Source organism: Mobula hypostoma, chromosome 3 (genome assembly GCF_963921235.1).
Source record: "Mobula hypostoma chromosome 3, sMobHyp1.1, whole genome shotgun sequence".
Taxonomy (NCBI): Eukaryota; Metazoa; Chordata; class Chondrichthyes; order Myliobatiformes; family Myliobatidae; genus Mobula; species Mobula hypostoma.
This window is the reverse complement of record NC_086099.1, coordinates 63,401,526-63,415,463: the sequence shown is the minus strand read 5'-3', so window position 1 is coordinate 63,415,463 and position 13,938 is coordinate 63,401,526. Positions and strand designations below refer to the sequence as shown.

General features: G+C 39.8%; 1 protein-coding gene across 9 annotated transcripts in view; it reads right to left on the bottom strand.

Moving 5' to 3' along the window:
• corin (corin, serine peptidase) overlaps nt 1-13,938 on the bottom strand; it is a 192,973-nt gene that overhangs the window by 53,519 nt on the left and 125,516 nt on the right. For all 9 annotated transcript variants that reach the window (XM_063043192.1, XM_063043195.1, XM_063043193.1 and 6 more), the window contains 5 exons: nt 13,118-13,240; nt 10,866-11,097; nt 9,211-9,356; nt 5,802-5,909; nt 1,858-1,965 (listed from right to left, as the gene is read on the bottom strand). In XM_063043192.1, the coding sequence (XP_062899262.1) occupies nt 1,858-1,965; nt 5,802-5,909; nt 9,211-9,356; nt 10,866-11,097; nt 13,118-13,240 (717 nt within the window). The remainder of the gene's footprint in view (nt 1-1,857; nt 1,966-5,801; nt 5,910-9,210; nt 9,357-10,865; nt 11,098-13,117; nt 13,241-13,938) is intronic.

Here is a 13,938-nt window from a genome sequence, read left to right as displayed (position 1 = left end):
TAATATACTGCCTGCGGTTGAAAGCAGACAACTTTGTATACTGATTGTTACCAGGAGCTACTTGTTTGTTGATTGTTCTGGTGCTTACATCTCAAAAACAGCCTGACGAGTTGTCAGCTTAGTGCTCTAATACAACACAAATCAACTATCTGAAATGTTTTTCTGCAGGAACATTTCCATTTGTTATAAATTTGACAAAGTCTTTCAAACAATTATAGAGAATAGATTTATATTTTAGGTTTAAGCTCATCTGGGCAGTGCAGTTGGCTGGTGCTCCTGTTAGGGATACGGGGAGAAGGCAGGAGATTGGGGCTGAGAGGTGTCATGTGTGACGCCCAGCAGAGGTACCGGGCTGATGACGCTAATGAGAGAGATAAGAAAGACAATGGAGAAACATTCAAAATGCTAATAAGGGAGGAGAGAGGGATTAACTGAAAAGAAACACAATTCAGCTATTGACAGACCAGTTGCTTTGAACCTGAACTGTTTGAAGTTTGATGGACAGGTGATACCCCAGCAGGGGGATAAAAGGAGCAGATTTGCTAAGGCATGAGGCACACCACGAGACCACAAGACCCTGGAAAGAGCAGTGTACCCCCACAAGTGGTGGGAGTTTGGAGATGCGGTTTGCGGGAACCGACCAGAGGCTCACAGGGTGTAAAGGTACGATCGGTGGGAACCTGGGTTGTGTGTCCACCTTGCCTGGGTGCCAGGTTCACTGCTGAAGAACAATTGTATCCGGAACGGAGGGGTCACAGTCAGTGACCACAGCAGGATAGAAGACATAAAAGGGTCTGCCCGAAACCAACTGCGAAGACATCCAAAAGGTCTGCTTGAAACCAAATTGCATCTCTCGCTCTCTCTCTCTCTCTCTCCAACGGTACGACAAGAGCGATTACTGCGAACTGCACTAAACTGAACTGAACTCTGCTTCACTAAGACTGATCATTTTACCCCTAGACTGTGATAGAGCTTGATTGATTCCTATTACCCTAGTTCTGTGTATATGTGTGTATTATCATTGCTAAGCTGTTACATTTATGTCCATACGATTAGTGTACTGTATTACTTATTTCTTTAATAAAACTTTATTAGTTCCTAGTAATCCAGACTCCAACGAGCGTTCCATTTCTGCTGGTTTGGCAACCCAGTTACAGGGTACGTAACAGAGGGAACACAAATCAGCCATGAGCAGACTCGATGGGCAGAGTGGCCTAATTCTGCTCCTATATTTCATGGCATTATGGGTATTTCTCGCATTCTTTGACATAATCAAGCATTCCTAGATTGGCTATAACACAAAGTGAAGACTATTCTAGTCTACCTCAACAGCAAACATTAGGAGCAGCTGTAGCATTTTCCTTTTTCCATGTCAGACATCCTGACACTGTTCCAAATTAGGGACAAGTTCCTGACCGCAAGCAAAACTTTCACGGGGGTGTCATGGCAGTGTAGCGGTTAGCACGATGCTACTACAGCTCGGTGTGTCGGAGATCGAAGTTCAATTCGGAAACCATTTGTAAGGAGTTTGTATGTCCTCCCTACGGACTGTGTGGGTTACTCCAGGGGATCTGGTGTCCTCCCACTGTCCAGAGAACTTCAAGTTAGTATGTTAGTTGGTGTCATTCTAAAGTGTCCCATGATTGGGCTGGGATTAAATCAGGGGTTGCTTGTTTGCACGGTTTGGGGCCTCTTGCCTGCTGTATCTCACTAAATAAATGTAGAGAACAAGCAGAATCCATACCCTAAATACATACACAGAAAATATATTGTATCCAATTTTTCAATAACTATGTTTGTAGTCTGCTAAAAAGTGCAGCAGAAGCCCTTCACCGAGAGGATTTAAATAACACCTACCACATTGTTTTTCATCACTGGAATCATCACAGTCTGGATGCCCATCACACTCCATTGATGCTGAGATACATCTCCCTGATTTGCACTTGAAATCACTTGGGGAACACTCTGTCAACAGAACATTAAACTGTCATTGCATCAGGTGACAATACTTAAACTTGAAATGCCTGAATGTCTTGAAGCCCAGGCTGGTAGATTACCCATCACAGTTGCACTAATTAATCACTGAAAGTTAAGAGCACAATAAGCTTATAATGGAAAGGACAAATATGTATATTACATTTTTTACTTGGTAGGTAACATTATTGACTCAATTCATTCCTGGATTTGTTTGAAGCTGCAAGGTGCGAGCTCACTTAATAATTACATCTACAGAATCTCAGAAACAATTCATTGTATGATGCATCTCCCAATGGCTAAATTGCATCAAAGTTACAACAGCATAAAAACCACTGGCATAGAGCCCCTTCAAACATAAATATGACAATGTGCTCTTTACAGATCTTCTCAGTGGGACATTCCCACAGGTCTCTCTCACTGCAACCTGGGAACAAAGGAAAAGTCAAGCAGTCCCAAGAAGTGGATTAATTTTCTGTGAAGTCTGATATTCAATGGATAGAAGTAGCAAGTAAACCTGTTAATTTATAATGATTGTCAGGTTAACATCAGTGAGTAATCATTAACTTTTCTTTTTTGAATGCACGTTAAGACCTGTTGTCTGTAACTGTAGTATTGTGAGATCAGTCTTTGTGACCTGGCATAAGAGCTATCAGATGGCTCGAAGCCCATCAGGCTATAGGTTTTCTACAAAACAGACGTCTGTGAAAACTCAAAGTCAGCACAAATGGTATTCTACCCTAGATTTAAAATAGTCTCGAAGTATTTTCTGTTTGCATTGGTTCAGTTGTGAAAGTAGCCATAAATTTTGAAAATTCACTATTACATTAATGACTTTGAAAGCAAAACCTAATAAAAATGATATTTCGAGATGCATGAACCCTAACTGAACCCTATCATCCAGCTAAAAGGCTGGAACCAGTCAGATATTAGTAAAATCATGGGGATTTCAAGTCACGAGCATGTACGTCACCAAAAGGTATAATGTGGACTTAATGAGCCTGTAGTCAGACTACACAATAAAAACAGAGAAAAATAATAACCTGTCATATCTCTGTACATATGAAGTATCACAATATGTATTTTATATTATATAATGGAGTGTATTTCATTCCACCAAACAATTTGAGAAGTCAACATGCTTGTGGCATCAGCTGCCTCGTACCAGGATCCTCAAGCATTAAATGGAATCCCCAAACCAATATGCCGATAGTGGGTGGATGAGGTATCAGCTACAAACATACTTCTGATACTTACAATGGGTAAATTGTTTGACAGCTTGTGCCGTAACCTACCATTTTAACTGTCACCTGTTCACTCCGGAAAGCAAAATCTCCACAAGGTTATTACAAGATTACTCAAATATTGAAATATTAAATACACAGCACAGAGTGTGGTCCATATATGGAACAAGCTGCCAGAGATATAGTGTTTGAGGCAAGTATAAAAATAACATTTGAAAGACATCTAAACACTTACGTGGATAGGAAAGTTTGAGAGGGTCAGGGGCCAAATGCAGGCAAGTGGGATTGATGTAGATGGGCAACTCGATCGGCATGGGCAGGTTCGGCCAAAGGGCCTGTTTCTGTGCCTGATTATGTTTCTGTGATTCCTAAATATTGTGCCAGCTTCAGTCTCCTCATGGTCAGGCTTCAGACAGGTCACAGGTCCAGAGAAATTCAATTCACTTCGAGTTTAATTGGTATTCAAGCATACAAGAATACTTACGAGTGCAGCCAATTGGAACAGCATTACTCTGGGGTCAAGGTGCAAAAAACAGTACAAAGGTCACACACAGCGTGTACAAGATAGCATGCACAAATGGTATCACAATCATGCCATAAAAGAGTTCAAACCATCCCCATCAATCTAGAGTTGACCACAACAGAGTATGTCTTCTGCCGAGCGAACACTATGGGGCAACACTGACCCCAGCCTGGACTCTGTGCCCCAGGGCCCTGGTGCCCCAGTCTCCCTGCAGCTGCAAACAGGGAACCCCGAGGCTTGAGGCCCTGAGACAATTGAGTGACACTGAAATCTGCAGTCCAACACAACAGAGTGTGTCTTCTGACGAGCCAGCACTGGGCGGGCAGCACCAACTCCAGCCTGGACTAGAAATCAATATATTAGATCTGGAAAGGTCTTTAGATGAATATATTAGATATTTAGGCTTTAGTCAAGTCCAGAGTAAGGGCTTTACTTCTGGTTCTCGATCATTTTAATTATCAAGACGCTAAAATATTAGGACTAAACACCTTAGGGAGGCACAAGGTGCTTTAACCAAGATTTCTAAGGTAATGCAGAGAATACAAGAACCTGTACAAGGGCAAATCTGGAAGAGGTGCCGGGAGATGCTTTCTCCACAAAGAATCACTTGCGTAATCGTTACCAATTTGCTGGATTCCTGCAAGCCACTGCTGGACGTGTTTCCAGCTTGACTGGAATGCAGTTTACAAACTGAATGGAACAATCAGTGCCTGAGTAACTTACTGAATCAGTTTCAACCAGTTATATGGCTGAGGGACCACCAATCCACCCCCTCCCCCTTCATCACCCCTCAAACTCTCACTCAAAGCAGATTTCATTCAGCTTTCCGCCACTACAGAAGTGTCATGTGATTTTAAATAGGTTGCACAACGTATATACATTGAATACAAGCTGATCCAGCTCTGTGAGACGGTCCAAGACACCAGAGGGTTACCTATCTGCCATTGTTTGTGTGTTTGCTTGTTATAAATGGAATTGTGATTGGTGCTGGAATATGCTGCATAACAGTGCAAAACCGTGGAGTCTAATCAATTCAACTTGTTTCTAAAACTGACTGCTTTGTGCGTCACAGCCCTAATATACTGCCTGAGGTTGAAAGCAGACAACTTTGTATACTGATTGTTACCAGGAGCTACTTGTTTGTTGATTGTTCTGGTGCTTACATCTCAAAAACAGCCTGACGAGTTGTCAGCTTAGTGCTCTAATACAACACAAATCAACTATCTGAAATGTTCTTCTGCAGAAACATTTCCATTTGTTATAAATTTGACAAAGTCTTTCAAACAATTACAGAGAATAGATTTATAATTTAGGTTTAAGCCCATCTGGGCAGTGCAGTTGTCTGGTGCTCCTGTTAGGGATACGGGGAGAAAGCAGGAGACTGGGGCTGAGAGGGAAAACAAATCAGCCATGATGGAAAGGTGGAGCAGACTCGATGGGCAGAGTGGCCTAATTCTGCTCCCATATCTCATGGCCTTATGGGTATTTCTCGCATTCTTTGACATAATGAAGCATTCCTAGATTGGCTATGACACAAAGTGAAGACTATTCTAGTCTACCTCAACGGCAAACATTAGTAGCAGCTGTAGCATTTTCCTTTTTTTCCATGTCAGACATCCTGACACTGTTCCAAATTAGGGACAAGTTCCTGACCGCAAGCAAAACTTTCGCTGCTTAAACTTTCCCAAGGGTGTCACAGTAGCGTAGCCATTCTCACAACACTATTACAGCGCGGCGTGTCAAAGTTCAAAGTTCAATTCAGAAACCATCTGTAAGGAGACTGTACATCCTCCCTATGGAATGTGTGGGTTTTCTCCAGGGGTTCTGGATTCCTCCCTCTGTCCAAAGACATTACAGTTGGGAGGTTAAATGAACCCCACCTTGGCTAAAAACTGGTTTGAACAGGACTTAGTTCTCTGAAGAGGACGAGTGGAATCCGTACACTATATACATTTTATACAAAATATATTGTATCCAGTTTTTCAATAACTACAAACGTTTGTAGTCTGCTAAAAAGTGCAGCAGAAGCCCTTCACCGAGAGGATTTAAATAACACCTACCACATTGTTTTTCATCACTGGAATCATCACAGTCTGGATGCCCATCACACTCCATTGATGCTGAGATACATCTCCCTGATTTGCACTTGAAATCACTTGGGGAACACTCTGTCAACAGAACAGAACAGAACTGTCATTGCATCAGGTGACAATACTTAAACTTGAAATGTCTGAATGTCTTGAAGCCCAGGCTGGCAGATTACCCATCACAGTTGCAGAATCAGAACCAGAATCAGATTTATTGTGAAATTTGTTAACTTAGCAGTAGCAGTTCAATGCAATACATAATATAGAAGAAAAAAACAAATAAATCAATCAATTACAATATGCATATATTGAATAGATTTATAATCGTGCAAAAAACAGAAATAATATATATTTAAAAAGTGATGTAGTGTTCAATGTCCATTTAGGAATCGGATGGCAGAGGGGAAGAAGCTGTTCCTGAATCGCTGAGTGTGTGCCTTCAGGCTTCTGTACCTCCTACCTGATGGTAACAGTGAGAAAAGGGCATGCCCTGGGTGCTGGAGGTCCTTAATAATGGACGCTGCCTTTCTGAGACACTATTCTGTGAAGTCGTCCTGGATACTTTGTAGGCCAGTACCCAAGATGGAACTGACTGAATTTGCAACCCTCTGCAGCTTCTTTCAGTCTTGTGTAGTACCCAGCCCATACCAGACAGTGATGCAGCCTGTCAGAATGCTGTCCATGGTACATCTATAGAAGTTTTTGAGTGTATCTGTTGACATACCAAATCTCTTCAAACTTCTAATGAAGTATAGTCACTGTCTTACTTTCTTTATAACTACCATCAGTATCTTGGGACCAGGTTAGATCCTCAGAGATCTTGACACCCAGGAACTTGAAGCTGCTCACTCTCTCCACTTCTGATCCCTCTATGAGGATTGGTATGTATTCCTTCATTTTACACTTCCTGAAGTCTTACTGACATTGATTGCCAGGTTGTTGTTGCAACACCATTCCACTAGTTGGCATATTTCACTCCTGTACGCCCTCTCGTCACCATCTGAGATTCTACCAACAATGATTGTATCGTCAGCAAATTTATAGATGGTATTTGAGCTATGCCTAGTGACACAGTACAGACAGAGTAGAGCAGTGGCCTAAGCTCACAGCCCTGAGGTGCACCAGTGTTGATTATCAGCGAGGAGGAGATGTTATCACCAATCCACACAGATTGTGATTTTCTGGTTAGGAAGTTGTGGATCCAATTGCAGATGGAGGTACAGAGGCCCAGGTTCTGCAACTTTTCAATCAGAATTGTGGGAATGGTGGTATTAAATCCTGAACTGTAGTTGATGAACAGCATCCTGACATAAGGTGCTTGTGTTGTCCAGGTAGTCTAAGGCCGTGTGAAGAGCCATTGAGATTGCATCTGCCATTGACTTATTGTGGCGATAGGCAAATTGCAATGGGTCCAGGTCCTTACTGAGGCAGGAGTTCAGTCTAGTCATGACCAACCTCTCAAAGCATCTCATCACTGTAGATAGTCATTAAGGCAACTCACATTATTCTTAGGCACTGGAATAATTGTTGCCTTTTTGAAGCAAATGGGAACTTCCACCCGTAGCAGTAAGAAGTTGAAAATTAGTTAATCTCTGAAAGTTAAGAGCACAATAAGCTTATAATGGAAAAGACAAACATATATATTTCATTTTTTATATGGTAGGTAACATTATTGACTCAATTCATTCTCCGATTTGTTTGAAGCTGCAAGGCGCGAGCTCACTAAATAATTTCATTTACAGAATCTCAGAATCAATTCATTGTATGAAGCATCTCCTGATGGGTAAATTGCATCAAAACTACAACAGCATAAAAACCACTGGCATAGTTTTTAATTCAGAGCCCTTCAAACATAAATATGACAACTTGTTGCAGAAAGTAACCAGGCAGATTTCTGGAAGTTATTTCAAGCATTTCTGACAACTAACCCATCGGAAGAAATTTATTTTTACAATCTTTAAGAGGCTGCTGAATAGTCACCTTCTTCCATCTGTAATAACAACCCTCGCCTGCACCTCTGGATCAGCCCATTTGTTGTGGAAAGCATAATCCATGCTTTCGTCACCTCCAGGTTTAAGTGTTTCAACACCCTCCTGGCTTCAGATCTTCCCCTCTATGAGGCCTGCACATCATTTCAAAGTACAAAAAGTTCTTTGAACTTGTGTGATTCATTTTCTTACAGAATATCCAAGAAATACAATAGAATCAATTCAAGACCGCACCCAACAGGACAGAACAATAAGTAACGTGAAAAAGATAACAAACAATGCAAATACAATATTTAAAAATAGTAATAATAAGTAAATATGCAATAAATACCGAGAATATGAGATGAAGAGTCCTTGAAAGTGAATCGATAGGTGGCAAGAACATTTCAGTGATGGGGCAGGTGAAGTTGAGTGAAGTTATTCCTTTTGGTCCAAGAGCCTGGTGGTTGAGAGGTAATAACTGTTCCTGAACCTGGTGGTGTGAGTCCTGAGGCTCCTGTACCTTTTTCTTGATACCAGCAGTGAGAAGAGAGCATGACCTGGGTGGTGGTGGTCCCTGTTAATAGGTGTTGCCTTACTGTGACGATGCACTGTGTAGATGTGCTCCATGAGGAGAAGGTTTTACCTGTTATGGACTAGTTTTTATTTACTACTTTTTGTAGGATTTTCTGTTCAAGGGCATTGGTGTTTCCATATCAGGCTGTGATGCAGCCAATCAAAATACTCTCCACCTCACATCTATAGAAGCTTATCAAACTTTTAGAAGGTATGCTAACTCCTTGCAAACTCCTAAGGAGGTAGAGGTGCTGCTGCACTTTCTTCATAATTACTCTTACTTGCTGGGTCCTTCAAAAGGATAACACCAAGGAATTTAAAGTTACTGACCCTCTCCTAGGTCCTTTTCTTTGATAGCACTCTCCAGAGCACTATGATTTGCCATATACCATAACTCCTACCAAGGGTTGTCCTCCCAAAATGCAACACTTCATACTCACCAGCATGGAAAGCCATTTGTCATCACTAGTGGAAATTTTGACTTCAACATTAAAAGAAGATCCAAATTTTATTTTCATTAGTTGGGCAGTAACCTGGTGGAGCACTTCACTGAGCCAGTCAAATAATCCAAGTGACTTTCATTCAGTATGAAATAAAACTGGTTCCACAAGAAGCAGAGACAGACACACAAAAGATGAAAAATTACCCATCATTATTGAAACAGAGAAAGAAGTGCCCAACCGGGAGAGGTTCTGAGGTGTGCTGTTACCCAAGGAAGTTCATCTCAGGAAGGATTGACTTCAGGAGGGTACACATGCCATTTGAGACTAGCATCAAAGGAACTATAGTTAAACTTCAACGTTGTGTGCATCTAGAAAGATTACAGGATCAAAACTAACCTTCTACACTCTCATCAGGCAGCAGGCAGGAATGGTTGTCAGAATTTTCCATAGGGAATTGGCTGCAGTCCAGGATGGTTGGCCAATAATCTCCAAAAGCTCTCAGAAATAATTCACAGTGATCTTTGGATTCTTCACACAAGGATCTCAATAGCAAAATAAAATAAAAAGAGCATATTTTAATCTGAATGCTTCAAAAGAGGATAGCTGAGTGAGTAAACATTAAATAAGAGTGAGTCCCCTAAGAATCCTCAAGAAGGTACAAAATTAACCCTAACACCATCCCTGTTATTTTTCAGCTACGGTGGCTCCTAAAAATTCGATTGGATACAGTTTTAAAGAAAAAGGGGATATCTGGTTCGTCAAGCAACTGCTATTACAGACACTGAAAAATTATTATAAATTATTTAGCTAATATAAAAACTAACACTGAAAACAATGAAAAGAAGTTGAATGGACTCAAATTAATTTTTGAAAATTGCAGCCGCTGCACTCCATAGAAATGATTGCATTCGCCGAACTTTCAGTGTACAGATGGTTGTCACTGTAAATTCAAGACCTTTCAGAAGCACAAGACTGCCATGATCTGGAAATTAGCTTATCAGCATCTAGAATGCATTTCCTCTGGGAAGGTCTGAGAAGAAATCAGACGTATTTAGAGTCGTGGAGCACTACAGCACAGAAATAAGCCTTTAGCCCACCTAGTTCATGCCAAACAGTTAGTCTGCCTTGTCCCATCAAAGCACACCTTGGACCTTAGCCCTCCATACCCCTTCTATCTATGTACTTCTCCAAACTTTCCTTAAATTTTGAAATTGAATCTGAATCCATCACTTCCGCTGATAGCTCCTTCCACAATTCCATCATCCTATGAGTGAAGAAGTTTCTCTTTAGGTTCCCCTTTAATGTTTTACCTTTCAACCTGAACCTATGACCCTGAGTTTTTTGATAAGGTTCATCCAGAATAGTACATAACATCTCTGAGGTAGATACATCTCTGCTATATGGTACTATTCCCAGGACAGTCACTGAGACACCTATCAACTGCTGCGAGAAAACTGTCAATACTATGAAAGATGCTCTCTGATTTGTCTGAAGTCAATTTGTATTCTAGAGCCAGGTATTGATCATAACCAAGCCACACCTTTACGATCCAGGACAACACATTGTACTGAGGTTGGATGCGGTCACTGCAAAAGCTCTGTGGTGGAGAAGGGTCACAATTTAGCGCTTTCCCACCTACTAGATATAATTAACTGTAATCCATGTTAATTACACGTGAATCATTTGTTCAAAGGTTGAATGTAAATAATAATTAATGATGTGCTCACTTTGAACTGAGACCTGATGAAAATGTTGAAAACATTCTGTGCTATACACGTGAATTTTTATGCATGAATTACAATTTGAAATACAAAAAAAAGATACTAGTGTCCCTCCATAAATATGCATGTCCCATATTGCACAGACTATTAATGACTGTGTGAGCAGTTTTGGATGGTGATGTAAGGAAATAAAATAAGGTGAAATCTATTAAAGCAAGAAGGATACAATTTTCACACTGCTAACCAGTTTGATGCTGGATATTTTATTCCATTAAAAAAATCATAGCTTCCAATTAATATAAATAATCACAGTTATCACAGTTGAAGTACCTGCAAGGTGGCACAGGTTGATTTGTCTCAGGGTCACATTTTGGAAAAAAGACAGTACATACAAAGAATATGCTGTACTTGTAACAAGCAGTCCAAATGAGGGATGAAAACCTGTGATTCATCCAGACATTGGATGCTCTCTTCTCTTCCATGTGGCCTAGAAGGTTCGGATAGATGGTGGTATTGTATGACAGATTCATACAAGACTCAAAAGTTATAGGTTCGCATTTACCTGAAAGAGGAAAGAACATTTAATTGTTTAATTTAATTGGGTTTTCAGTTAGGATACTTATGTTTTAAAATGCTCACCATATATAGCAGGACTCTCAGGCACAAGATAAGGAACAATATACTTCCTGGTGGACCTTCAATAACTATGCAAGATCTACAACTATGAGAAATTGTGGTTCAATACAGAATTCAAGATTTAAAATAAGTTCATTATCAAAGCATGTACAGCCCTGAGATGCATCTTCCCACGGACAGCCATGAGATGAGGCAAACCATGGCACCCCTTCAAAAACATCAAACCTCCAACTCGCAAAAAAAAAGAACAAATTGTGCAAACGACAGAAATGACAAATTAGGTGACTGAAGAATATTGCACAAGATAACATGAAGAAGTAACTGTCTGCACAAGGAATGTTTTTATAAAACGTCAGGTGAATATTCAGAATATTCAACTCTGACAACAGGTGCAAAAGAATTAAAATCGCCCATCTCTAACTCACAATTTTAATGCATGCAAATGTCCACACCAAATTCTTACACTACAACCAAACATTTACACTATATAAAACAAAAGGAGATAATTAGCAGGTTAATAACATAATATACTAAATCAACCAGGTACACAGTGCTTACAAACTAAGCTAAAAGATAAAATCCACAAAAAGATGAGCACGTCAAACAGCATCTATGGACAGGGAGACAGTCAGGTCTCAGCGTCTCAGAGAATTTAACCATTTCAGTTAATCATGCATTTTTTTTCTCACCAGAACTGTGGCTGTACCTTTCTGTTTCAATTTGCTTCTTTATTTTTTGTTCTGCCTCTAACTTATTCAACGCAATTGTTACATTAGAATCATGAAATAGTAATCAGCCTAGGACTCATCCTGAAGCCGTCATTTCAACATCACTTTGCACATTTCCAGTTAGTTTTCTGTCACCAATAAACTCGAAAATATTATATTTGGTTCCTCAGTCAAATTGTTGATATTGGTTGTGAAAAGCTTTGGTCCAAACATCAATCCCTGTATCACAGTCAGCTTGAGATTGTTCCCACTCTTTGCTTTGGCTAATATCCAATTTTCAATCTGTCATTACATGACACTCAACTCTGGGTGTTCTAACCTTGTGTAAAATCTTATCCAAAATTTACTCAAAATTCTAATACAGCTTATACACTGGTTAAGGTCACATCTTCAGAAGAATGTTGGCATCACAATTTTCCTTTTGTAAATTCATGCTGATTCAGCTTCAGATTTATTTATCACGTACCCAGTAGCAAATGGTGAAATGTGTCATTATGTTAACAACCAACACATCTAACTATGTGCTTGGAGTAGCTCACAATTATCGCCACACGTTCGAACTGCCCACAGCACACCCGTAAGTGTGTTGGTTGTTGGATCCTACCTAATCCTATATTCTTGAAAACTCTGATGCATATCTTCTCACAGATATCTCTTCCATACCTCCCCTCCCTATTGGTTAACATTCCTATTTTCTCATTTTTCTGATTCTGATGAAATAGTCCTTGTCCCAAACCATTACTTTGTTTCTTTATTCTCATGGATGCTGCTTGACCTGCTGGTTGTCTCCAGCATTAACCGTCTTTCCTTTAGATGTTCAATATCAACTTTTTTTGGTGACAATCCTTAAAAATATTAATTTCCTCCAATATTTTGCTCTGTTTTGCTTAACTAGCAGGAATGTTTAAAAGGACGAGCATTACTTGTTTCATTTAACCATGGAATAATCTACATTGCAGACATGCTGAAGAACATTACACAAATCTAATAATCAGAATCCCAATGGAGCAAATTAAATCTTTGAAAGTCAAGTAAAATGTTTTGCCTATAATCACTTTAGTCTCTTCTGCACAGATCATGTTCTTATAATTAGTCTTAGTGTCAAATACATACTATAGCAGAATCATTTAAATCATTGGGATTAAGTTCCAGTTTATTGAATAATCATACTGTGGAAATTTCAACATTATCGGTTAACTGTACCAAGTTATTACAAACCATGAAAGTAGGAACACTGTAGTTCATCACTCATGTCTTCACAATCACTGTGACCATCACATTGGTAGCTCCTTGGAATACACTGGGTATTATTACATTCCAACATACCCAGACTCGAGCAAGCTGCAAAACAATTTTAGCTGTTTTAGAAGATTAAGATATCATACTGAATTGATGTTACTTTTAAAAATACTTAATGACCCTTTGTTCCAAAGTACCTCAAAGTGAGAAGTGTTTTTCTGAACAATCTGAAAGAATTCCCCCAACAGTGAGCAAGTGATGCATGAAACAGATGCGGTAATGAAAGAACTCGCAGTACATGAAGACTTTGCCGATAGCTTCACTAAAAGAGAGATGCATGGGGGCTGAAAAGATGGATAGGACTGTGGGGAACTATCACAGATCATTGATGTGGGTGTTGCTGAAATGGTTGCTTGTCTGGTTAGATCATTTCAAAGTGAGGTCAGAACGTTTTTTTAAAGGGAACAAAGAATCGTACAATAGAGAACCATGAGGAAAAGGAAGTGGTGCTAAGAACTCTGGAAGTAATCCATACATTGCAAGGTATGTAAATCACCAAGCCCTCGAGGCACAAATTTCTTGAAACCAAGATACGCCTGTAAAAATTAATGCAACTTTTAGAAGTGACTAATTGAAGGTCCAAAACAAATCCAATAAATAGTTTAGTTTAATTTTCAAAGACTTTTGACAAGATGCCTGAAAAGGATTGCCAGAGAAAAAACAAGATCAGCCAATTAGTACAAGATGAAGTGAAGTCGTTTGGATATGAAATTGATTGATGGACAAGAAACAAACAGTTT